Below are 25,805 nucleotides of genomic sequence, written 5' to 3'. Positions count from 1 at the left end.
AACGGGAGGTTCCTCAAAAGATATTATGCGTGAGACCTTCAAATCAAATCAAGACTCCTTAGCATGAGGATAAACTGCAAAATAACAATAAAAGCAAATTCAAGTTGCTTTGAACTACGTTATGACTTGATCCCTTTACCGGGTACGTAGGCAGCTTGAGATATACCTTCAAGTTCAGTCAAATAAATAAAGAAATAAATAAATAAGTGATAAAGGATTTGGGTGAAAAAAAAAAAAATGCTCAAAAAAAAAAAAAATATATATATATATATAAAAAAAAAAAGAAGAGAGAATTTAAATTTATTGATTGGCAATCAAAATGAAGAGTACAAATTGATCTTAAACATTAAGATTATACAACTCTTCTTTGCTAATATCCAACAACTCTTCTAAGCTTTTTAAGTATTCTTCGTCTTGCGCGGGGACATTCTCTACAGCGGCGAGTTCATCCTTGACTTCAACAATTTGAATGGTGATATTCTCATTAACTCCTTGACGTCGCTTAATAAGGGAAATATTCTCTCTTTTTTGCTCTTGTAAAGAGCGAAGCTTCACGTCAATATTCTCCACACACCCCTCTAACTCCTTAATAGCTTCGCACTCCTCAACATGCCTCGTCTCAAGGTGCGACAGTCGATCTTTGATCTCGGAAATCTGTTGGTTACGAGCCGCTAAGGATACGGCGTCGATCGAGTCAGAACATGCCTCATCAAAAGATGCAGCGTCATCAAAAAGGGCCTTGACTCGGTCCTCAATATGAGAAATGTCAGAATACTGAAAGCTTTTCATTGATTGGAGCACTACATCAACCTCGTCCTTAATCGAGGAAAGCAAACGAGCTGGTGTCCTCAAAAGCTTACCCCGAAGATCCGACCATACTTTTCCTATATATTCGCGTTGGATCTCTTTCACAAAATTCGCGCCACAGAATTCTGAAACCGCGGGCACAACGGAATGAACAACTATTGGCTTGGTTGGAGCATCCTTTACTTGCTTATTGCAAACACCTCTGCTTTCTCCAATCACCTCAACAATAGAATCTCGGCTCGCCATCTTTTCATCCATACTCGGGATTCTTTGCTCCAACTGAAAAAGGGGATAAAAAAAAACGGATCATGTCAAAAAAAAAAAAAAAAAAAAAAAAAGAGAAAAAAGAGAGATAGAAGTTACCTCTCTCGCGAAATTGCTCGAAGAATGGTGTCGGCTCGAACGAGGACTTGACGGGTTGATGATATGAGGATCTCGACGAGCTCGCTTCCAATGAACATCATGCTCACTACTACTTCGTTCAGAGACAGAGGGTACCGCCCGCTTTGAAGAACCGACATTGTGAGTACTTGAATTTCCATTGTTCCTCTCAGGAACACCCGAGATAAGTAGCGGCATTTTTCGAGCTTTATCCGATGGCTTGGTCTGATCGGTGGTCTTTTGTACCGGCGGGATATACTTATCCAAGAAAGACCCGCAAACTTGAGTCCACCACTTCTTGTATACGTCGGAAGAAAATCCCCTCGGAATCGCAGGAATGCGTGGAAGAATAACTTCGGCTGAAGATTTCAAGTAAGTACTTTGGTGCCAATGTTGATAGCCTTCCTCAAAAGCGCAGCAACGGACGTCTTTCAAAAGAACTCCGGGAATCTCTTGGAAAAAACCAAATTGACGGCAAAAACGGTGGGGACTATACGGCTCCACGAAGCATCGAAATCCATCCCGCAAAGTCAGAAAACAAGAGCGAATGGAGATGAAGTATTCTTGCTCGTAGTCTTCGCGCTTCCCGTCATCAACAAACCGTACGTCGAAATCTTTCGTGATCATGGTGCAAGCCCAACGAAAGTAGTCACCACGTAAAATCTTCCGGCATGCAACATCTGCTCTATACGCACGAGCACTAACAGCCCCGGAGTGCTTCACCATCCCCGGACCACGGATTCCCTTCCATACGCCGTAGTGGGTCTGAAAATACTCAGCGATCCATCCGGTCAAAAAGTGGAGAGGAATTGTCGACCGAACTTTCCCAGGACATGATGAATCTGCGATCTGGTTTAGCCCCTTATAAATACTGGTTAAGACTGGAATGGCCAAGCTTACTGGAAATCCCGACGCTAGGACACTTGCCATCTTGAAAGTCGAAGGACGTATCAAACCAACATCGTCGAGCGGAAGCACAAAGATGCAAAGCCAACAAGAAAGGAACGCTGCGAGGAAAGTCTCCTCAAGGTGCTCCCGTCCAACTTTGAGTTTGGCAAAAGATGACTCCTGCGCCTTCGACCATGGCTCGTGGGCACCAATCTCTCCGGTAGGATTGTAAGTCGCATCAGGCCGAGAAGAACGAGTAGACTCCTTGCCACGACGAATTTGAGGACGCTCGTATTTGACGGTCTTTTCGCACCAAAAAGAAATCCAGTCGGTTGTGCGGACGCCTCGTCGACCTTTGTCACGACTCCGAAGAAGGTGATAGGCATGCAACAGGTATCGGCACGAACGGGGAACCAGCTTCCTATCCTCTTTACTGCCATATAGCTCCTTTGCGCTTGGTACCACCTCTTCGTAAAATGAGCCGAGTATGGGGAGGCCCGCCAAGGACGCCAAGTCACGGAGAGAGATCGACACTTCACCGGCGGCAGTCAAAAGGGTGTTGGTTTTGGGACACCACGCCTCGCAAACGGCCTTGACGATCTCCGGAGAATAGTCGTAGGAGAACAAGGAAGCATAGACCGCATCGTAAATGCATCCTCTCTTTAGTGGAATCTCGCATCGATCCAGCACATCCTCCGCCCATTCCCAATAGCCGGCCACGTACGAAAAGTTGCCATCAAAAGAAGGAAGACCATTCCAAACGCACGCCCCATCCATGATCCGCCGCCCCAAGGTTGGAAGTGGAAGAACATCGTTTGACACGTGTTGATGAAGTGAGGATTGCAAGGTATGCTTTCCGCCAGCGACATTCCGAGACCACGTCTTTGGGAAATTTGGGACCTCCAAGCGAGGGCGAGCAGCTCCGCGTCCTATGAGTGGTGGATGCACCAATAGACGAGTCGCCTTGTCCAGCGGTTGACCTTCAAACTCGCAAATCACCAACTCGGCGTTTCCAGAGGGGGAGGAGACATCCTTGAAGTAAGCCATCTCGTCTACAAAAAAATATATAAGCAAAGATCAAAAAAAAAAAAAAAAAAAAAAAAACAACACAAGAGAAATAAGCCTACCCTAGAATGAGAGAAATCAAAATGTGAGAAGTTGAGAATGATAAAGTTCTCTCATGGTGAGGGGTTTATATAGTGTCTAAAAAAAATTGAGATATGGAAAGACATGTATAAGGGGAGGAAGAAGATAAGGAAATAAAAAAAAAGGAAGGAAGATAAAAATAAAAACAAAGAATAAAGGAAAGAATATATATATATATATATGATGTGTATATATATATATAATTTTTTGGCAAAAACACCATCCAAAAAAAAAAAAAAAAAAAAAAAATTTGCATAAAAAAAATGGCAAAAACGCCATTTACAAAAAAAAAAATCCAAAAAAAAAAAAAAAAAAAAAAATTGCATAAAAAAAATGGCAAAAACGCCATTTACAAAAAAAATGCAAAAAAAAAAAAAAAAAAAAAATGGCAAAAGAAAAAAAAACGCCATTAAAAAAAAAAAAAAATTCTTTTTCTATGTTTCGAGACTCGTTCACGCCTTAAACATTTTGCGTCGGCTTAAACAAGTCTCGATGGGGCATTTTGTAGACACTAAAAATATATGTCTAAAATCAATTAAATATCATGTATTTTGGAAGAAAATAAAATTCCAATAAAATAAATATATGGTATTTAATTATGCACATATGTTAATTTTTGTACAATAAATATCAACCATTAATGCAAAATCTGCTTAAAATGGAAGATATCGTACAAATATTACGTGCATAAATAGAGCCATAATAAATTTGGCAGCAAAATAAATTAATCTTGTCAATAAAGGAAGTATATAAATTAATATCTTCCAAACAAGGCAATGATATAAAGATCTTGTCAATAAAGGAAGTATATAAATTAATATCTTCCAAAAAAGGCAATGATATAAAGATTTTGACGAGAAAGGAAGGTGCATAATCAAATCCGTCAAAAATGGAAAACGGCATCCGAGGGAAAAGGAAAGATTATAAAATCTTTCCATCCACGTGGCACCATCCGAAAAGGAAGCCAAGGCCACCCTCCCCTATAAATAGGAGCCTTGGCCAATTCATTTAGACACCGAAGTTCATTTGAAGACTCGCGCAAGGGTAAGTCTCTCTAGACTCTCTGCAATGTTCTTCATTGTTCTTCGTGTCCTTCGAAGCGTTCTTCGTCGAAAAGTCACCGATTTGGACAAATGATCCAATATTGGTTGACGAATCGATGAAGTTAACGTTCTTCGTCGTATGTCCGAGCCGGAGGAAGGATCAAATCTCTCAAAGCTATCGAGGAATCCATCAAAGCCAAGGAAGAGCCTCCAAAGTCGCTCCCAAAGCTTGAAGATGTTCGTCGCGTTCTTCATAAAAGGCGCAAACCAGGCCCTCTTCGATCCAAAAGTCAAAGGGACACGCCGCCAAAAGCGTTATGGAGCACTAAATCTCTCCCTCAAAGATCAAATTCCGTCGGATCATCCAAAGGAGGCATCAATCCGAAGCCGACGATCAAAATCGCCAACATGGATACCAAAGTCCTTCAAAAGCCGGCGAAGTCAAACCGAAGACCAAAATCCCTTCGGATCAAAGAAGCCACCCAAATCCAAATTGGAAAAATGGATCGACCCGGAGAGAGAATCAAAGGATCCGAATAGAGAATAGGACCCGCATTAAATTTAAATACAAATATAATTTGTACAAATTTTGTGTTTATAAAAATATAACACAATTTTTTTGTCTACAAATACAAAATTAAATAAAATGATATGATATGATATTCACCCAATTTAACTAAAAATACGAAGATATTATTAAGTCCTAACAAGCAATAATTTGTAGTCTAAAACAGAAAATACACAGAGACTAAGACACAAACCCAACTGCCTAATCTATTGTTTCATGTCATTGCATATTAGAACTTATTTACCCTTTGATTGACTTCAAACGCCAGATCATCATTAAATAAATGTAATTTTTTTATGTGGATGGTTCTGGAAGCAAGAAAAGGAATGTAAATAATAATTTATATATATTTATATATATTAACCAAATAAATAATTAAAATAAATAGTTTATATCCACCAACCAAGAACTAAAAAGTAGGCCATATAATGTAGGATCTGAAATATATCTAATTCATATATATACTCAACAATTTAAATACTTAAAATCAACATTTTATTTATTTGAAAATTTAATACGTTACATATTATAATTAAGAAATTAATAAGTATATATAATTTAAATATTAATATTACGAAATGCATTACAACATGTAGCAAACTTTAATTCAAAATAACAAAATAACATATACTTATGGACCCATACAATCTAAAATATAACCAATGAACAGAAATAAACTTAAAAAATTAAAAATAAAATATTAATGTACTAATTACAATTACATATAATTTATAAAAAATATATATATATAAGATTTTTTTCTTAAAATAAATTAAAAAAAAAAAACACATTTCAAATTTTAGATTTTTAATGTTCTACATAAAATATTATTTAATTTTATAAATGATCATTTTCAAATTAACCTTCATTTAAAAAATAAAATAAAATAGAGAAGAAAATCTCCTACCATCCAACATTATTCTTCATACATCCAAGAGCCAGAGTGGTCCCTGTGAACGCCCAGGCCCTCAGCTCCAGGTCCATCTTTACCGTCCGTTTATTGTGGGCCTCAATCAACAATGGTGAGGATTTACGGAGAAGTTAAGGGTGCGCGCAAAACGATAATGTAATTTTATATCGGATAATATAGAAAATTTTAAAATAATTACGATTTGTTTGATTTGTGTTTCAACGTGAGATTAATTTTTACAATTTTAAATAAAAATATAGGAGTATTATTTATCTAATAAATATAATGTTAAAATATTATTTAATATTTATTTTTTAAAAGAAAAAAAAAAAGGCCAAACAATCTCTTAAGAAATTTCTAATTTGTTTAAAATTAATTAAATATTTAATATAATATATTTAAAAATGAATATTAATAATAACAATACAGTAACATTTAAAAATATGTATATAAAAAAGATTAAATAATTCGGAACTTACGTATTCATATCGAGTGAATGCATACTTGGCAATACCAATGACCAATCGAATCCACACAAAACAAAGATGCGCTGGCATCATCCACACCGTACATCTGCCCTCCAATATAATAATAATAACAATATTATTATTATTATTAATAAAAAAAAAAAATCAGACATGAATTAAATATTTAAAAACACAATACAAAGCAAGAAAGGGAAAGCATGAGGTCGGCTCGGGTCGGGTCGACTCGCTGGGCAATAATGTGGCCCAGCCCAGCCCAGCCCGCCATCGAGTTTGGTTATGAGTATGACTTCTTTGAACTAAGAGGATAAGAACGACCCCCTTAACCCCCACTACCCCTACCCACCCCACCCACCTATCTATCACCGCCTCCACTTTCTGAAAGGCTCAAACTTTCCACAGCCACCATTCTTTTCATTTCTTCTTCTTCTTCTCAATACCTCACTCCCACCACTTTCTCTCTCCCTCTCTCTCTCTCTCTCGAAATCAATCAATCAGTGAATCAATTAATCAGTTGCTGCATTACACGGAAATCATTGAAGCTGGCGATTGATAATCAAGAACCCGCGGTTCGTGAGATCAAGCCCAACAGCAGCCGACGAATCATGGTATGGAATCGAATCGAATCCCTAATTCATTATCTGCACCACTTTAATATGTCGTCTGTTGTTTCTCACCGGAAACCCATTTTCAGGGAGGCGACGAGGAGGAGGAGCGGCGGTGGCCGCCGTGGCTGCGGCCGCTGCTGAAGGAACAGTTCTTCGTGCAGTGCAAATTCCACGCAGACTCCCACAAGAGCGAGTGCAATATGTACTGCCTCGACTGCACCAATGGCCCTCTCTGCTCCCTCTGCTTGTCCGCCCACAAAGACCACCGCGCCATTCAGGTCAACCCCTTTTTACTTCTTCTTCCAATTGAGGTTTTTCGCCTCCGCCGCCGCCGGCGTTGACTTTTGAGATAATTAATCAATTGATCGATGGACAGATACGGAGGTCGTCGTACCACGACGTGATCAGGGTGTCGGAAATCCAGAAGTTTCTGGACATCAGCTCGGTGCAGACGTACATAATCAACAGCGCCAAGGTTGTCTTCTTGAACGAGCGGCCGCAGCCCCGCCCCGGCAAGGGCGTGACCAACACGTGCCAAGTTTGCGATCGCAGCCTCCTCGATTCCTTCAAGTACTGCTCCCTCGGCTGCAAGGTCTGCTCCTCCTACATGTTCTTAATTAATTTCTTATCCAATTATATAAATCTAATCCAATCCAATCCAATCCAATCCTAATTTCGATGATTTTAAGATTGTCGGGACATCCAAGAATTTCCAGAAGAGCAGCGGCAAGAAGAATCATCACTCGCCGGAGAAGAAGAGGCCGGCGGCGGCGGCCGCAATGGTGGATTCCGACGACTCTTACAGCAGCAGCACCGGAAACAAAGCGCCGCCGAGCTTCTCCCCGTCGACTCCACCTCGCACCGCCGCCGCCGCCGCCGTCGCGAAAAGAAGAAAGGGAATTCCTCATCGAGCCCCCATGGGAGGAATCGCCTTGGAAATATACAACTAGAAGAAGAAGAAGAAAAGAAAAGGATAATGGCAGGGCGACATTGTACATAGAAGCAGGAATGGAATGGAGAATACAAGAAATAAGACATCGAAAACGTAGAAGAAGAATCAAGAATGTAATAGTTACAAATGAAAGAATCAAGAAAACCGAAACGACGTCGTCCGGCGGCAGTGTGTTCGTTCTTAACAGTACGTGCTGCACGACACGAGGAGCTCGTGGGATCGACTGCCCATGGTAATGGAGTTTGTTCGATTTCTCTGAAGCTCGAAATTACTAATTAATTTTAGTTTCTGGTACTGTCTCTTTCTCTCCTTGGTCACGTTTTTACAATACTACTACTTCTTCTGGTACTGTTAGAAACAGGTCACTCCGTGAATAGGTGAATTTTAGAGACATGATACTATATTACAGTACAAAAATGTATGTAATGTATAATAGTGTCCAAAATCGAAATCAATGATGGTAATAATAATAATACCAATAATAGTTTTGTGGTATTTGTATTATTATTATTGCAGAAATTGTGCTGTGATAGGTTCGTGAATTGGGGTGCCACATTTGGAATGTTGTGAGGTGGGGTGAGTACGGGGTCTAAAACGGTGTCGTTTTAGGTTGGATGACGTGGGTGTCTAAAACGGTGTCGTTTTAAGGTTGGATGACGTGTCGGGCTGGGATTAGGCAGAGGGGAGACAGGTGGATTAGGTCAAGCCGCCCGCCTTGGGGGGATTTTCTAGATGTTCTTTTATGTGGGCCCGGATTGAATGGTGGCCGTTGGATTCTGGGGCGGGTCAACATCCGTCATGGATGTCTTATTAATTTGCGTGTAATTGCAGGGGGCGACTCATAAAATAAATGGGGATTGGGGATGGGAATGCATCTTCTCCATTGATTGATTTTATTTATTTATTTATTATTATTATTATTATTATTATTTTGTCAATAATATATTTTGAGAAATTTTTTGTGCATTAAAATCAAGCATGGACGTATTTTGATTGAGGGTGGGTTTACTTGTGAATTTTTATTTTCAATTTTATTATTTTTAACTTTTTTTTAAAAAAAAAATATCAAATCTTTCTATTTATATTATTACAATAAAATTTAATTTTACATTCAAAATATTGTATCAATACATTAATAAATGCAGCGATTTTATGATATACTTTTATTTTAAAAAATGTGTATGAATTATATAATAAAAATTGCAAAATAATAATAATATAACAAATGAACAAAATAGTATGTATGTCAATCAAAGACACTATAGGATGTATTTAATTATTGTTTTTATATATTGCCTTCCGATTTCATTATTTTTTTTAAAAATATATTAAATTAAATATTTATTTTTATATTACATCGATGATTATTTATATTATTTTCAAACAATTACTTTAATTTAAAATTTTATTAATTCCAAAATAGAACTGAACTCCCAAATCAACAACCAAACTGATAATTCATAATATTCGATCGAAGCCTACGTGGATTTTGGTTATAAAATTTCAACCAATGTCATGAATTTGAGGGCTTCCAAAGTCAAATTTGGGAAAGCTTTTTGTAACAATGTTTGTATTTGAAGTGGGACATATTGATTATATATATATATATATATATATATTTTATATATATTATCAATTGGACCAATTTAATTGAAAACCATCCAAGTGGTGGTTGGGACACTGCTAGCATTTAATGGATTTATTGTGCATTACTCTCTCCTTCGATACAATAGTTTTGTTTATTATTTTTTTTATTTTAAAATAATAATCTTATTTTCATAAATAATCATATAATTATAAAATGACCTCTACTTTTTCATTTTTATTACACAATTGTCACTACTTTTTACACTAATACACTCACAATGGAAAAAAAGTTTTTTATCCAAAATTTTTTATTAACTACCAATATAATATTAATATTTCTTAAATCTTGTGTTTAACTCAATTAAGACTATATTTATGGACAAAGGGGGTATTGCTTTTAAAATTTTATTTTATGTCAAACTACCTATTCACATATTATTGTCATAATTAATCTAGATTTATTCCTCATTGTGCTTTGACTTTTATAAATTTATGTGTGCTTAGATTTTAGGTTTAGAAATTTATAATAATAATAATATATTTTCATATACAAAAGTTAACTGTTAGAATTAATAATAAGATAAAGTTAATAAGTACTACAATACAACCAAAAAAAAATAAAAATTTACCTCTATAAATTTATTTACGGTATTGTTATAACAGTTTAGATTAATTTTAAATAAATTTAAATTACAAAATAGATAAATAAATAATGGATGAAAGTATATAAAGTAACTAGGCCATCTCCAACCCTCCACTTCATTTTTGCAGTTACTACAGTAAAAGTGCGGTTGATGTAAAGTAATTTTACTTCAACCATAAATTTCAATTTTTAGTCTAAAAAGTATATCCTTTATATATTCCTCTTTTATATTATTTTATATAACTTTTCATATCTATAAATTACACCCCAATTTTAATTTATTTTTACATTAGATCCATGCACATATAATTTATAAATTATTTAAAAATTACATATATAAAAATTAACATTTATAATTAATAACTATTACAAATAAAAATTAAACATAACTTTTTACAAAGTAAAATTACAAGTTATTTTAAAAAAATAAAATTACATATCACTTTTAAAAAAATAAAAATCATATCACTTTTCAAACAGTAAAATTATATATCAATGTAAAAAATAAAATTATATATTACTTTCCAAAAACTAAAATTATATCATTTTAAAAAATAAAATTATACATTATTTTTCAAAAAAAATAAAATTACATACAACGTTTTAAAATATAAAATTATATATCATCTACTAAAATATTAAAATTACACAATACACCAAAAAAATATCAAAAATATAAAAAATACCACAAAAACTCCACTCCATTTTTTGAGTGGAATAACAGTGTTACTCCACCGTGGATTCCTGCAGCCCCTCCCCCATTTTTGATATTATGCAGTAGGTTGGAGATGATGCTATCAGCTAATTTTTAAGAGAAAATTAGAATAGCCATAATTGCAAATTAGACTAAAAAAAAAAAAAAAATCATTTTGAAGGTCAGTAGTACTATTCAATGTTTTTGTCATTTCACCAAATTTTATACACATAAAAAAACATCGACAGTCCAATTTGATGTCCATTTAAGACCCAATAAATCTTTGGTCTATTATTACATTTCACGTTGAGGGTCAATGCACCATTTAACGTTTTATTATTATTATTATTAAATTATTGTAAATAGTTATTTGTAATTATTTTTATTTTTTTACTTAAATTTTTATATTTGGAATCGAACCCGAGACTTTCGCCTTCAAGCGATAAATGTCTCGCTGCTTCTACTAAAACTTGACTTTTTTTAATTGTTTGTTGACTCTTCTATATTACCAATAATATTTATTTTATTTTACTTTTAAAAAATTGTTAAATTTTGACAATGTAGTAGATAATATATTAAATTTTGTAACGGATCGTTGGGCTTTACGCCCGGCCCATCTCCCATAGGCCGATACTGAACTTATGGCCTAATTTCTTACATACTATAATTTTATTAAAAAAAAAGTAATTTTTTTCTTGTTATAGAGAATTATTATACTCCCTCCGTTCCATTGGAAGGGTGACATTTAATTTTTGTACGTAAATTTTTTAATATTAGTATTATATTGGATTGTAACGAAAAAGACAAAAATATCCTGTGTAATATAAAAGTAATGATATTTGTGTAATATATTGTAAGTTCATATTTATTATGTTAAATAGGTAGTACAGTTACTAAATTAGGAAATAGTAACTTTATTTTGGGACGGAGGGAGTATAACTTTTGAATGGTGAAAATTTAAATTTGATTTTCCAAAAAACAAAGCCATAGTAAAAGAAAAATAAAGCTTATTTATCGAATAAAGCACGTGTCTATTATATTTTAGACAAATTATAGAATAAAAAAAACCTCACAAATTAAAATATCATTAAAATAAAAGTGAAAAAATAAAAATAAAAAATAAAATAAAAATTTTGCAAGTTATTAGATTTTATGGAAAATTTATTCAAAATCCATTCGTCGGATAGGCATTTCGAATTCGCATGTTATAAAAAAAATAAAAACAAAAGTTTAAAAATGAGAGCAAGAATATCGAAGAAGGTTCGTTTCTGACAGGCATCGGTCGATCGAGACAAAATTTATTTCTCACAGTCCAGTTTATGGCTCATCATTATTCCACTGAAGTAAGGTACCCGGACCCCCACCCCCCACCCTGCCCACGCCCACCCTACCCCCATGAAATATCATTTATCATATATTATTTCCATTTTAACTAATTACATTAGTTTGTTTATGTGCAGAAATTAAAATATAAAAATATTTTAATCTAAAAAGTAGGATAGATAAAAATAAATTAAAAATTTTATAAAAGAAAATTTATTAAATAATCTATAAAAATGTATGTTGTGATAAATAAAAGAATAATAGTAAATCAATTATTATTTGTTAAAATAAAAATAATAATTTTTTGATAAATTAAATTGATTATTATAAATAAATTATACATAAATTAAAAACAAAAAAAAAAAAAAACACAAAAAATTATAACCAGGGAAGGAATATATATACACACATAATATTCACTGAGGGTGTGTTTGTTTGGGGGTTTGAATTTTGAGTTGGGATTTGAATAGTAAAAATTTTGAATTTGAATAGTTGTATGATGTGATATAAATAGGTGATGATGTGATGTTTTGAATGTAAAATTGATTTTTAGTATAATATAAAAAATGAAAAATAGGTGTTTGATTTGATGTTTTTTGGGAGAAAATTTTGGATGAATAGTGGAATTTAATCCAAATCCATCAAACAAACACACCCTAACTGTTTGTTCGTCAACATGTTAAATAATTGAAAAAGTCACACATTATTATTATTATTATTATTATTATTATTATATTCTTGGTTGGCTCAACTAAGTTGGTGGCTTTGCTTTCGGATTTGGAAATTTATCATCACCATCACATTATATATATATATATATATATAAAATAAAGAATTTATTCCAAACTAACTTTACTTTAATAACAACACGAAGGATTACGAACTGCTTGTTTGGTTTGAAAACCAAAACAAAGAAACAAAAGAGAAGAAGAGGACGAGGGAGAAGAGAGGGCCCACCAAAACTATATACTCTAATTTTCATTTCAATTCAAAATTATCACTATTTATTTATTTTTGGTATTTATTTGATCAGATTAGCAATTTGACCTGGCAACATATTTAATAAAAATAAACAATATATATCAGACAACACATAATAATACAATACATATATATAGTGATTTTTACATAGTATATAACGAATTATTGATTTCAGCGTAATAAATTTATTTATACAGTGAATGAGCATGTTCAATCATGTACTTGTTATAAAATAAACCAAATTAAATCCTATAACCTCTGAATACTTCTATTTTACATAATACTTAAATATAATAATATGTAGTTTTAGAAACAATGTCGAGTGAATAATTTTTAAAAGCCTAAATAATCATAACTCTATTTTCAATTAAAAAACATAGCATTAATACCTATATCTAAACAAATATTAAAATGTAATTACATAATTCATACCACTCCTACTTTATATATTTAAGTTTAAAAATATATTTTTATCTAAAATAAAGAGAAAAAGAAAAGAACCCTTAAAAGAGATGGAAGACTCGTCAAAATTAAAAGCGCACACATTCACTCACTTCCAATTCCATTCCATGCAACTTCTCCCTTTTCATTTTCCGGCGACGGCCTCCGCCGTCGATCGCCCATCGGAAACCGATAACCGGCCGATGAATACAGTTCCGGTCGGCGGCGAAACCTCGCCGACGCAATATGTAAACAATAAGGACTGTTCTCAAGGCTTCTGCACCTTGTACTGCCCTCAATGGTGCTACATCGACTTCCCACCGCCGCCGCCCTTCGCCGCCGACGAATTTTCCGGCGAAATCTCCGGTCCGAACTTCTCGCCACTCGTCATCACCATCATCTGCATTTTAGCCGCCGCGTTCCTTCTCGTAAGCTACTACGCCATCGTATCCAAGTATTGGCGGCGGCACCGCCGCCAGCGAGACATTGCTGGAGGCGGAGACGAGAACGGAAGTCTCGGTGACGTCCGTAGGGATGAGCCGTGGTTCGTCGCGACATCGAACGGTCTCGACGATGCAGTGATAAGGTCGATTGAAGTGTTCGAGTACAGAAAAACGGCCGTGTTGAGTCCAACTACGTATTGCAATTATGATTGCGCCGTATGCTTGAGCGAGTTCGAAGATCGTGATCGGTTAAGGCTTTTGCCGAAATGCGGTCACGCTTTTCACGTGACGTGCATCGATACGTGGTTACGATCGCACGCTAATTGTCCCTTATGCCGCGCGAATGTGGCTGCCGTTGTCCCGCCGCATTCCCCGCCGGCTCTATTGGGCCTCGATGTTTCTCCGAATGGAGAAGCATCGGGCCACAGCGTAGCCGAGAATGCCGGGAGTGTGGAGGCCGGGATTAGGACCCGGGAGATATTGGTCGATATTTTAGATGTAGAAGAGGGCCGGGATCTTCGACATGTAAGAAGATCAGTGTCTATGGATTGCATTTATGACCGACGAATATTGATGTCTGACGTTTTCGAGGGCGTTGCGTTTCACAACAATGAGTGTTACAACGACGGTGGCGGCAGCGGCAATGGCGGCGGCGGCGGTGGTGACGGTGACGGTGGCGGCCGAGAAGATAGGAACATGGATGCAAGCATTAGAAGGGCCATTTTGTATACGATGGAAAGATCACATTCAAGTGAGAGATGGTTCTTCTCTAAGAATTCAACTATTGCATTGTGAAATTTGGATTGTTTATTATTTTTTTTATATGAAATATAAATCAAATTATTTATTTATAAAATTTTCCATGGTATATTGTTCATGTGTTTTGTAACATTGACATAAAATATTGATTTTATTTTATTTTTTGTCAAAATGTTACATTGCTACCAAATAAAAAAATATTATTAATTATTATTATATAAATATGTTACTAATTTATACTCCCTCCATTCCACATAATTTGTTCATATTTTCTATTTTCGTCAGTCCATATAATTTGTCCATTCTATTTTTGGAAAAATAATTATACACGCATTTTAAATTTTATAATATTTTTATTTTAATTAAATTATTTACTTATTTTAATCTTAATCTATAATTATTTTTACTACACTTTTTAATTACTTAATAATTATATTTTATCTAAATTCTCATGTCTACTGTAATACACTCATATTACATGAGACGGAGGGAGTAATTATTGAGTCTCCATACAAGAGGAATTTGAATGTTATTGCATGGTGGACTTGGGCTTAAGTAATTAGAATCTCAGCCCATTATGAAATTCCCACAACATGGACTTGGATAAATTTGGGATGTGTTTGATTTTGATTTAAAATCTTTTTTTTATTATTATTATTAAAGTATATTATTTATTTTATCCGCCAAATTTATTCTCATTTAATATAATTATTACCCTTCATCCAACATTTAATTTACAATAAATATCACTTATTTTATTACATTATCTCTCAATTCTTTTTAATTTTTAATTAAATTTCTAAAAATACTTTCAACTATATTCTTTTTTTCAATAAAATATTTATTTTTTTTAATTTTCATGTCGAGCCCAAATAAATTAAATTTTTCGAACGGAAGTAGTATTTTTATTAAGATTAAAATGTTGGGTGAACAAACCATCCCATGAAATTATTTTTTAATAAAAATTGAGAGATGTAAAGAGAATTAGGGATTGTTTGGTTTGCAGCTCAAAATAAATTTTTTATTATTTAATGTGTACAATTTTAAATCTTTTTTTTAAAGTATATATATATAATTAAATTCAAATACATAGATAACAAATCTCTAGGCTTGTATTCTAGGGTGTGTTTGTCTGGGGGTTTGGATTTTGAGTTGGGATTTGAATAGTAAAAATTTTGAATTTGAATTGTTGTATGATGTGATATAAATAGGTGTTGATGTGATGTTTTGAATGTAAAATTAATTTTTAGTATAATATAAAAAATAAAAAATAGGTGTTTAATTTGATGTTTTTGAGAGGAAAAAATTGGATGAATAGTAGAATTTTGTTAAAATTCTACAAACGAACACACCCTAATTGTTTTTGACAGCATCAATTCATGCGGTCCTTACTTTGTTCTTAATTGGTTGTTTGTTTCTTTCCGTGCAATATTTGTTTTTTGTACGAATTTTTATATAGATAACATTAAGTAGGATAATTTAGAAATTAAATGATATGATAAATAGATAAATTTATATTTTATTTTTTTATTTGAATGATATGAGGGTTAGAGATTAAGTATAATTAACTATTTTATACTTTGAAAAATATTTGAGATATAAAAAAAAAAATTAAAAAATATTACAGAATGTTTGAGACGGAGGGGAGAGAGTAGAACATATTTACTAAATTAATAAAGTGTTTAATATTTTTCTGATATACAGTATTAACTTTAAATAGCAAAATATATCTGCTGACAAAGAGGACTTAGTATTATTACCTTTGGTAAATTAAATTTGCCTTTAAAAAAAAATATATTTACTGAAGCGAGGGTAACATTTTTATCCCGCATTCAATATAAAATATTAAAAATAATTGAAATGAAAGAGTACTTGATTATACTTATTTATATATGTATGTTTTTTCAAATGATTTTACATTAATTGTTCAGCATTATATATATATATAAATCCATAATACAAATAATAATACTACTATTATATCTTAAATAGGATTATTACAGGCTTAGGGGTACCTAGATAAGATAGGATTAGCTTCTTCCCCACCCCCTTCGATTATTCCGAGGATGTGATGAACTGCTCCTGCGATTTTATCCGCTGACTTCAGTTGGCTTCCTTCTTCAACCTGCAAATGTGAAATTTGTGCTCAGGTCGGATACAAATTGTAATAAAAATAAATAAAATTGTTTTTTTTTTTAAATATAAAAATATAATGAATTTTTATTTGAAAAAAATGAAAATATTTTTTTAATATAGACAAAAAATAAAAATAAAAATAAATTTAAATAACAAAGAAAATAATAATTATAGTAAATAATAAATGCTATTATCATTATTACTCCTTCCGTAGTAGCCCGTTTGATCGGATAGGTATTTACAAAGAAATAGATAAAAATAAATATATATTTTTTTAATGTAAATAAAAAATAGAACAAATAATATTTTTTACTAAAACAATATGAATAATTTTAAATGACAATAAAAAAAAAAATAATAAATTTGTATGACAGAGCTAGATTCTTTTGCTGGGCTTAGGTCATTTTCCTACAGTTCAAGTTTTTGTATCGTATCCACACACATACATACATGTATATACAAATACACACAATTTGTATGCATATAAACATTGTAATGTGTTTTGGCAAGGAAGACAAAGTTCATAATTTTATGGTGTGCATTTCTTCCATCATCAAGCTCCTAATCCAACGGTCCAGATTAGACGATGAAGACAAGGACACACATATAAATATACAGACAAGAGGGGTAATAAATGCGAGGGGAAAGGTACGTACGTACCTTGGCGCTAACGGAGTAGAGGACGACGGCGTCGACGTCGACAGAGATGACGTTAAGGTGGAGGATGCTCAGCAGCGCCGCCTGGAACGCCGCCACCATTTTCGAGAGTTGCCGCACGCGCCGCCGCGACAGGATCCGTATGTTCGCGTGGCTTTCAATTAGGGTCACCTCGATTTCCGCCGCCCTCCCTTGCCACGTGTACTTTGAATTACTGCTTCCGCATTGATTTTGATGGTATGCAAAATATTGGGCGAATTGGCGGCCCATTGGCGGCGCCGCCTTGGTGCCCCCGTCGGCGCCGCCGTCTCCGGGGTTTTCCGGAGACGCGTGTTTTTTGGCTTCCAGATACTGCAGAATGTGCTCCAGCTCCTTTACGAATTCTACGGCGCCGCCGACGATCGAGGCCTGGTCGCCCTGCAATATATTAATTAATTTAATTGTTAATTTTATTTTATTATTTAAAAAAAATAAATTAATTAAATTAGAAGAAGAACAAGAACAAGAACAGTGTTTTAATTTTGACTACTGTTGGGAAGGGGAAGCAATTAATGTTTTTCGACGACGACAAGTACTGGGTGAGTTTGGGCAGAATGAAATTAAATTTTGCAATTATTGGGGACAAGAAGAAGACACATTCACGAACGACATTCTATTTATTATCAAACTGGATTGTACCAAATCGAACAAGAATAATATATATATTGCTCATGATTTAAATTGAATAAATAAATATATGAAGTAACAGATATAATTAACAAAGCGGCAGGCACGGTTGTTGAGCCCTCAAAATCGGGTTAATTTTAATGTTATGTTATCTGAAACTATGATTTGTCATATGCGGTTGGCCTTTCTTGGAGAGAACTAAGACATGAATGTCTGTCCAAAAACACAGAGAGAGCGATAAATGAAGGGATATGTAATAACAAGAAGAAGCACTGTTTTGGAATCAAATATGACTAATTAAAACCAATTATCTTTTCGTTTTAAAAATGCCATTGTTAATCTGGCACCAATAATTTTTACTCCCCCTCAAAAAAAAAATAAAAATAAATAAATAAATAAATAAAACCAACCCTGGGTAGGTGTTGAATTAAAGTTGAATTGATGGTGTTACGTTGTTGAGCAATTAGAATAAGAAGAGGTGAGTGACTGACTCTTTGGAGATAGGACTGGGGCATGAGAGACCGAAGACGGGAGAGGTGGTGATTGATGAGCTTGCGCCGATTCCTTTCGAGGGCAATGTGAGTCATTCTCTGACTCTCTGCCTCCTCTTTGTTCTTGGTTCTCTTCCTCCTCCGCCGGCCACTTCCATTCACCTCCGCCGCCGCCGCCGGAGATGTCCCCATGAAGTAATTGACGGCGGCGTTGATGTTGTGTATTGAGAGAGATGAAGAGAGAGATGTTCTTATATATATATATATAGAGAGAGAGAGAGTATTACTTGTTTGATTCCAAAACTTTTGTTCGTTTTTGTTTTCGTCGTGTTCTCTCTCTCGTCACGTGCATGACTGACTTGACTACGACGGGGTTTGCCTCCGTTTTCATTATCATTTTTTATTGCTTTGGTATTATTTAGTTTTTAAAAAAATATTAAATTAAATTAAAACAATATGTATTTTTACAAAATATTCTTTCTGTTTCGTTATAAAATATACATATTTGTATTTTAAAACATTTAATTACAAAGTAAATATTTTATTAAATATCTAACTTTTTTTTACAAATATCCATATTTTTGCATAATACCATTCCTTTTACACCAAAAAAATAAGGATAATACTTTATGTGTGAATTGAGGGTGTAGTAAATTAAATAATATTTAAAATTTTAAAAACCTTCAAAAATCAGTTTAAACAAAATCAAAATGTTTGTAAATATTACAATCCTTTGATATATACTTAAATAAGTATACCTATTATTTAATAAAGTTTATTTGTATTGCATATGACTCTGTTTACATAACATATTTTTAATTATTTTGGCGTTATTTATTTTTTTAAAAATATCATATCAAATATATTTTTTTTTATAAAATATCAAATTAAATACTATTTATTTATTTTTATTTTTATTTTTTAACTTTCAAATTTTTAAAAATTCCTATCTAAACAAATCATATATGTTTGTTGGCAACTTCGGCGGGAACTCTGCACGTGACGTGTCAAATTTTAATTTTCTGCCCTATTAATTCATTTCCCGCCCGCCCAACCGCCCTCCCACACATAAAACTATTTTCCAGATTATTTCGTAGACTGCTGAGGAACTTCCGACTACATGGATCCTGAGATCTGCCTGCATATGAAGGAACCGCCGCAGAACTCCGAGCGAAGCCTCCAGATCACCACCACCACCGCCGCCGCAGCCGCCTGGTACGTTCTGGGTATGTTGCTCGGCCACGGGCGCGCGGCGGAGCACTCTGATCTGGCTTGGAGTTTTAGGCTGTTTCAACCTACACCGGACTTCATTCGCTATCTCTGCTCAATACCTAATTCTCCTCTCCGACTCGCTGAGGATTTCTCTGTCACGATTTCTCGAATAGGAGCTGCTGCATTGACGCAATTCACCGGCAACTCCGATGTGATTTTGAGATGTTTTGATTCGCCACCGTTTGTGCCGCGGCCACTGCCTTGTGTTAGGGAACAAGTTATAGGATGGACGTATTTTAGGAAAAGGAAGAGATTAGTATCGAATTTGGAGTATTGTTTGCCTATGAGAAAGAGATGCTATTCACTAGGGTTTGATGGTAAGATTTTTTAATTTGATGCTCAAATTTTCTTGTTGGCTCATTGATTTCCCCCCTTCATTCTTTTCGTTTATCCATTTTCCACTTATAGTTTTTTCTTTGTGTTGGAATGTGCTGATGGCAGAGGAGCACGGACTAACTCCGATGTTGACTACAATGACTGGCGAGTTCCGGAATGTGCATAGTCAGGTAATTTCGATGCTTTGCTTCAATTAATGTTCCTCCAAATGCTTTATACTGTGTACCTTCAACTATACACACACATATTATATATTTTTGGGACGGAGTGATGGCATATTAAAACGAGAAATATTGGCAATTGTGTCTCAGTTTGGTTACAAGTTCGTATGTTGATTTATGTTCATGGGTTGACACTTCAATTTTGACTGCCTTTTGTCAGCGTTGATTGTTTTTTACCTCCTTGTTGATGAGCAGAATGGTCCTCTGATTTCATTGACATATATTCCTAGTTTCCTACAATGTTGCAGGGTAATGAGATACCTTCCAGCTCCTCACCGCCCTCCTTATATAAATGGTCGGAACCAAAGAGTCTTACGTTTGGAACTTCAGTGTTTCCAAAGTTGAATTCTGGGAAGTTAGCATATGAGGTTGAGAATAATGAATGCACAAGCGGGGTTGGTTGTTTAGAGGAAAAAATGTGTACATCTGATTTCCTGTTACCTGGAAGGTTTCCACATATACTGAGAACTACAGAAGCTGAAGGAATGGTGCATTCTTTTCCACAACCAAAGATTTATCTTCTACAGGATACAATGACTAACTCTGGAGAAAGTTTTATTGGTAATGTTGATGTTGTAAATATTGTAGATTCTGATACAGCTAGTATCATACCCAGGTTAGAAGTAGATGGTACAGAGATGTTACAAACTGAGAACAAGAATGTTGTTTGCGAGTCACTGAATGAGGATGATAATAGTACACGAATGGAAATCCTGCTACATGATTTTGGTGAATGGGGGGGAGGCTGCAAGGAAATTCCTTCTGCTAAATCCATCTCTAATGAAGCGGCTGATACAGAGCCTAAAAAGACTGCAGCCGAACCCAATGATGTGCAATTAGATGCAGTCACACCACAAAAATATCTCCTGCCAAGCCAGGGAGACTTGTTGAATCAACTTACTAGAAGTAAATCGATAGCCATACCTAGTAAGAACGAAAAGAATGATAAGAGAAAAACCATCTCCCCAACGAAGGAGACCTACAAGTATCTTCCTAAAAGGCAAGAGCAACATGGAAGAAATAAGGACCGAATCTCAAACAAGCAAAAAGCTAAGGGCAATAGTGACCAGAACTCAAATGCTAAAGAAAGGGAGGCAGCGATTGGAAAAAGGAAAAGGGTATTCTAGATCTCCTAAAAATCTTGTATTTCTTAGCTGAAATTCTGCATGTGGTTTACTTGAAATTATATATACTTAATAACTAACAATGAATTATTAATGTTTTGCAGGATCATAATGAGCATAAACCGTTTCCAACCTTTGAACTGTTTACTGTGGAAGAAGAAGAGGGCTCAGGTGTCTGTTTTGGACAACCAATAAGTTGCATATAATAAGAACATTATTTCTCAAAATTTTCTGATACAAGTCTTCTTATCAACTTGTGCAGGAGGTTTTGGCACTGTTTACAGGGCAAGAAGGAAAGCTGATGGAGTACCATTCGCCATCAAATGTACTGTCTTTATAGCTGTCTTGTTTTTATTTCCAATTTACACATCCATTCTAAATTACATCCTATTTCTTATTGTTGTTTTATGAGTAGCTTATAAATCTAATCTTTCTTCAGTAACTAGACAGTTTTATGATCTCTTGATACTATGGCTAGTTTTTTGCTTCGAGAAAGTAAAATACTTAAAATATTTCCTCTAATCGCTCAATAGTTCAAGAGCAAAAGGGTATGTATCGAATGATATTAGTTCTTTATAGGAATTGTTGCCTTAAAAATCAGCAAAAAATACGCATGGTCCTTGTTCCTTTGAGATAACCATATAAAACGTTTTCAAAGAAATTATTCAAAAGAAGGTACTCACGCAGCTCAACTATGTAAACAAATAGCTGAAGTTACTGGAAGCATAGTAGCTGAAGAGAGTGTCATTTATCAGTGTTAAATTCTAATAGTGCTGACAGCAGCTTGTGCGATCTTGCCATTTTAGAAGTAACTATTTTCTTCTCAGTCATTATGCTCTTAAAATATCCCAAAATTTGTACATCTTTTCTTGCCCGATGTCACTTTAGAGTGTACACCAACGGTACTTGACATCAAAGTCCTTTGAATTTGGCCAATGGCCAGTTTGAGAACCTGTCATTCTATCTGTTTGCCCAAAGATAGGGGTAATCCTACAAAGCACTGATAGCTGGATGGACTTCTCTGAAATTTATAGATTATATTACTTATTATTATTATTATTTGTTTTTAGGTAGTTTATCATGCTTGTGTATCAAGGATAATTTTATTTAGGGAAATGGGGATACTTTAATCCAAATCATCATATTGATCACAAGTTTACTAGTGTCTTGTGCATGGTCTTTTTCAGGTCCTCATGCTAATGCCAATATCAATTACGTTAACAATGAGCTGAAAATGCTGGAGCAATTGAGGTAAAAGAATCAGCCTAAGATTTTCAACTCTTTGTTTTTGTGTGGGCTCTAATGATCATTTCTTCTATTCTCTGTGGGCTCTAATGATCATTTCTTCTATTCTCTAGCACTTGATAATACTTGCTTGTCTTGCTGATTTTTGTGTGGGCTCTAATGATCATTTCTTCTGTTCTTTAGCACTTGATAATACTTTCTTGTCTTGCTAATCACAGGGGAATGGACTGTGTGATCAAATATGTAGGTTCAATTAAAAGTGGGAACACTGATTGCCTTGTTCTGCAGCATGTTGAGCATGATAGGCCTGAGGTAGCTTTTTAACTTTAATATAGTTGACTGTGACGATTATTACCTTCAACAGAGCAGCATCATTTTACATTAATCTGCAGACCTTGAAGAAAGAGATAAACATTACTCAGCTGCAGTGGTATGCCTATGGCCTGTTCAAAGCACTTGCTGGCCTACATAAGCAGGTAAGTTATACAATCAGAATGCTAGTCATCACTGAAACAATAATAGTGAGAGGAGAAAAATATCTATGATGCTTCTTATGTTTGTAGGGAATAGTCCACAGAGACGTTAAACCTGGCAACTTTCTTTTCTCCCGCAAGTTCAACGCAGGTTACCTTATTGATTTCAATCTTGCGATGGTAAGTTAACCTCATAGTGCAGTCTTCATTGCTTCATTTGTATTTTCACTTTGTTTGCTCTACCTGGTAGTAATTCTCTTATATTATTTTATTTTCAACAGGATTTGAGCAAAAAACATGGGACCGTTGGTGAGTGTTTTAATCTTCTACAATGTAATCATGTAACAGTTAACTTCTATGCTACATTGATGCTCGAGATTTGCTAAATAGATATATTCTCTAGTTTAATAATTGGTGTGTTATGGAAAGATCAAGGTTCCTTGCCCTATTTAATATTTTTGATGCAGCCTATCTTGTGGCAAGCATGATGCTCAGGTTTTATTCTCTGGTATTGAACTCTGATTTCTGTCATCAGGGGCATATAGTTCCAAGGCACGACATAATCGGAACAATCAGAGTCCTAAATCCCATAGCAAACCTCTACCATCCGAAAACATCAAGTTATTGAATACAAGAATTCCAGACGCTGTTAACAAGAATACAGGAAAAGTCTCCAAATCTGTTTTGCTACCTGTGGGCCTGAAAAAGAGGGTTGGCAAAGCAACAGCAATCACCGACAGTAGCAGCAAAAATAGCATCAAAAGCCATGGTGCAGATGTCTCCGTGATAACATCTGCAAGGGATGTCTCAAGCACAAGGACATCATCTGCAGAGAGGTTGAAAGAACCTTTACCTCAACTTGTATCGAGCCGGGGCAGGGAGGAGTTAGTACGCATGCTACAGGAAGCCATGCATGGTGGAAGTCATACATCTTCAATTGCTGCAACATCGAAACGGAAAAGAGTTGCTGCACCTCCTGCAGATGCTAAAAGAAAATGTTTTTATCCAACCCCAATGCCACTTTATTCCAATGGGCTCCCTGTTGGCACTACTGGATTGCCAGATGGCAAAGGTTCTCTGCTGCTAATTTCCCTTGCTTTGTGCATTTATCTATTGTTAATATGTCACAGTGAAACTGTGACCAGACAATAACTTTTTCTATCATTTATTTATTTATTGTTATTATTTCGTTTTTGTAGCTGATGGGAAAGGCAATCAAGATGGTCCTTGTGCAGGAACTAAAGGCTTTAAGGCTCCTGAGGTAAGACGATTGAATTCTTCGTCTTTTCCTTTCAAACTTTTGGTTGATATTTGAACTCATTTACTTCATGATATCTCATAGCATAGATGAAATTCCTGTCTGAATTTTTTCATGCTGTTGATAAAATTATTAGAATGTGATTTGTCTAAATCCATTTAGAATCTGAATTTGTGACATGACTTTATATTTTGCTGGAAACTTTCCTTGTCAAACACATGGAAATTATTGCATTCCGACGAAAAAAAAAAATGGTAGTTGGTTATTTCAGCAAGATATTTGGCCATCTGTTACTAGGTATTGTTCAGATCTCTGCATCAAGGCCTTAAAGTAGACATCTGGTCTGCCGGCGTAACACTACTCTACCTGATGACTGGACGGACTCCCTTTTTCGGCGACACTGATCAGTAAGAACTGAATCTGATAAAAGCTTCAACTCTCTCATTCTTTCGCCGAGAAGTGCATAATTTTATAGTTTACACTCACAGGAACATCAAAGCCATTGCCAAATTAAGGGGCAGTGAAGAACTCTGGGAAGTGGCAAAGATACATGGCCACGAATCATTATTCCCATCGGTACAAATGTTGTTACAAAATTGTTCTAGGATAAATGATCTTGCCTTGCTTGGACATTTCCTGATATTATCATTTCGAACAGGACTTGCTCGACATCAAGTACTTATCTCCTGCAAAGCTTCAAGATTGGTGCATGCGAAATACACGAAAACCTGATTTCGTGGAAGCCATACCAAGATCACTGTATGATCTTGTGGACAAGTGTTTAACCGTGAATCCGAGGCAACGGATCAGCGCCGAAGAAGCTCTGAGGCATGAATTTTTGGCTCCATGCCAAGAGGCTCTGATAAAGCAACGGATGCAGAAGAAGGTACACAATCCTGAGAGCTCTTTAACTACTAATTGAGATGAAAATATAGGTAAAATGGCATGAACTTGACTTTGAAAAATCAAAACCATTATGATCATGAAATACATACTTTTACATTGGAAATGATATGATTAGATTTAGAGTGTGTTGTAGCAGCAGCAGTTATATGTTTGTAATATTTGTTAGTTTATGACGACACACACGTTATGAAATCAGTTTTAATGTATGTAAGTTTTGTTTTGTATCTTAGCTATTTTGTTCAATTTATTTATTTTCAAAATGTTTAATTTGTGATTTTCAATATTTTGTAAGAATTAATATTGTAATTTTATATAAAATTATTAATTCATTTTATTTTTGTTTACGAAAATATCCAAGTTT

General features: G+C 34.6%; 5 protein-coding genes across 7 annotated transcripts; 3 read left to right on the top strand and 2 right to left on the bottom strand.

Annotated features, from left to right (window-relative positions):
- Positions 1 to 294: 294 nt before the first annotated feature.
- LOC127260464 (uncharacterized) lies at positions 295 to 3,123 on the bottom strand. The gene is made up of 2 exons (XM_051288196.1): positions 1,171 to 3,123; positions 295 to 1,086 (listed from the first exon to the last, which is right to left on the bottom strand). The coding sequence occupies exons 1-2, from the start codon at positions 3,121 to 3,123 to the stop codon at positions 340 to 342; spliced, it is 2,700 nt and encodes an 899-aa protein (XP_051144153.1). The 3' UTR covers positions 295 to 339.
- A 3,445-nt stretch (positions 3,124 to 6,568) lies between these two features.
- On the top strand, positions 6,569 to 8,283 carry LOC127261150 (protein RGF1 INDUCIBLE TRANSCRIPTION FACTOR 1). Its single transcript, XM_051289370.1, has 4 exons — positions 6,569 to 6,836; positions 6,923 to 7,114; positions 7,213 to 7,428; positions 7,526 to 8,283. Exons 1-4 carry the CDS (start codon positions 6,834 to 6,836, stop codon positions 7,784 to 7,786), a joined length of 672 nt encoding a protein of 223 aa, XP_051145327.1. The 5' UTR covers positions 6,569 to 6,833; the 3' UTR covers positions 7,787 to 8,283.
- Positions 8,284 to 13,660: 5,377 nt separating this feature from the next.
- Positions 13,661 to 14,695, top strand: LOC127260463 (E3 ubiquitin-protein ligase Os04g0590900-like). The gene has a single exon (XM_051288195.1). The coding sequence runs from the start codon at positions 13,661 to 13,663 to the stop codon at positions 14,693 to 14,695; it is 1,035 nt and encodes a 344-aa protein (XP_051144152.1).
- Positions 14,696 to 16,520: 1,825 nt separating this feature from the next.
- LOC127261060 (transcription factor bHLH96-like) lies at positions 16,521 to 18,852 on the bottom strand. Of its 2 annotated transcripts, none has more exons than XM_051289220.1 (3): positions 18,610 to 18,852; positions 17,452 to 17,869; positions 16,521 to 16,784 (listed from the first exon to the last, which is right to left on the bottom strand). In XM_051289220.1, exons 1-3 carry the CDS (start codon positions 18,799 to 18,801, stop codon positions 16,780 to 16,782), a joined length of 615 nt encoding a protein of 204 aa, XP_051145177.1. In that variant the 5' UTR covers positions 18,802 to 18,852; the 3' UTR covers positions 16,521 to 16,779. The 2 variants fall into 2 exon arrangements, with proteins under 2 accessions (XP_051145177.1, XP_051145176.1); XM_051289219.1 differs by having other exon boundaries at positions 17,456 to 17,869; positions 18,610 to 18,851.
- An 856-nt stretch (positions 18,853 to 19,708) lies between these two features.
- On the top strand, positions 19,709 to 25,673 carry LOC127260611 (uncharacterized). 2 transcript variants are annotated; one of them, XM_051288439.1, is made up of 15 exons: positions 19,709 to 20,198; positions 20,323 to 20,387; positions 20,687 to 21,556; positions 21,667 to 21,733; positions 21,825 to 21,887; positions 22,750 to 22,813; positions 23,026 to 23,119; positions 23,200 to 23,283; positions 23,371 to 23,460; positions 23,562 to 23,589; positions 23,816 to 24,352; positions 24,480 to 24,541; positions 24,836 to 24,945; positions 25,027 to 25,114; positions 25,197 to 25,673. In XM_051288439.1, exons 1-15 carry the CDS (start codon positions 19,730 to 19,732, stop codon positions 25,458 to 25,460), a joined length of 2,955 nt encoding a protein of 984 aa, XP_051144396.1. In that variant the 5' UTR covers positions 19,709 to 19,729; the 3' UTR covers positions 25,461 to 25,673. The 2 variants fall into 2 exon arrangements, with proteins under 2 accessions (XP_051144396.1, XP_051144395.1); XM_051288438.1 differs by having other exon boundaries at positions 20,669 to 21,556.
- The last annotated feature ends 132 nt before the right edge of the window (positions 25,674 to 25,805 follow it).

Source organism: Andrographis paniculata, unplaced genomic scaffold (assembly GCF_009805555.1).
Source record: "Andrographis paniculata isolate CXL003 unplaced genomic scaffold, ASM980555v1 Contig62END, whole genome shotgun sequence".
Lineage (NCBI taxonomy): Eukaryota > Viridiplantae > Streptophyta > Magnoliopsida > Lamiales > Acanthaceae > Andrographis > Andrographis paniculata.
Note: the sequence above shows the minus strand (reverse complement) of the source record. Positions and strands in the feature narration are given on the sequence as shown.

Excerpts from the sequence above, each read along its gene's own strand:
- LOC127260464 (XM_051288196.1), bottom strand. The coding sequence starts at position 3,123 with ATGGCTTACTTCAAGGATGTCTCCTCCCCCTCTGGAAACGCCGAGTTG. Across the intron at positions 1,087-1,170 it reads CGAGCAATTTCGCGAGAGAG|TTGGAGCAAAGAATCCCGAG; the intron begins GTAACTTCTATC and ends CCCCTTTTTCAG.
- LOC127261150 (XM_051289370.1), top strand. Across the intron at positions 7,115-7,212 it reads AAGACCACCGCGCCATTCAG|ATACGGAGGTCGTCGTACCA; the intron begins GTCAACCCCTTT and ends ATCGATGGACAG. Across the intron at positions 7,429-7,525 it reads ACTGCTCCCTCGGCTGCAAG|ATTGTCGGGACATCCAAGAA; the intron begins GTCTGCTCCTCC and ends GATGATTTTAAG.
- LOC127260463 (XM_051288195.1), top strand. The coding sequence starts at position 13,661 with ATGAATACAGTTCCGGTCGGCGGCGAAACCTCGCCGACGCAATATGTA.
- LOC127261060 (XM_051289219.1), bottom strand. The coding sequence starts at position 18,801 with ATGGGGACATCTCCGGCGGCGGCGGCGGAGGTGAATGGAAGTGGCCGG. Across the intron at positions 17,870-18,609 it reads CCCAGTCCTATCTCCAAAGA|GGCGACCAGGCCTCGATCGT; the intron begins GTCAGTCACTCA and ends AATATATTGCAG. Across the intron at positions 16,785-17,455 it reads TCTACTCCGTTAGCGCCAAG|GTTGAAGAAGGAAGCCAACT; the intron begins GTACGTACGTAC and ends TCACATTTGCAG.
- LOC127260611 (XM_051288438.1), top strand. The coding sequence starts at position 19,730 with ATGGATCCTGAGATCTGCCTGCATATGAAGGAACCGCCGCAGAACTCC. Across the intron at positions 20,199-20,322 it reads CTATTCACTAGGGTTTGATG|AGGAGCACGGACTAACTCCG; the intron begins GTAAGATTTTTT and ends TGCTGATGGCAG. Across the intron at positions 21,888-22,749 it reads AGTACCATTCGCCATCAAAT|GTCCTCATGCTAATGCCAAT; the intron begins GTACTGTCTTTA and ends GGTCTTTTTCAG.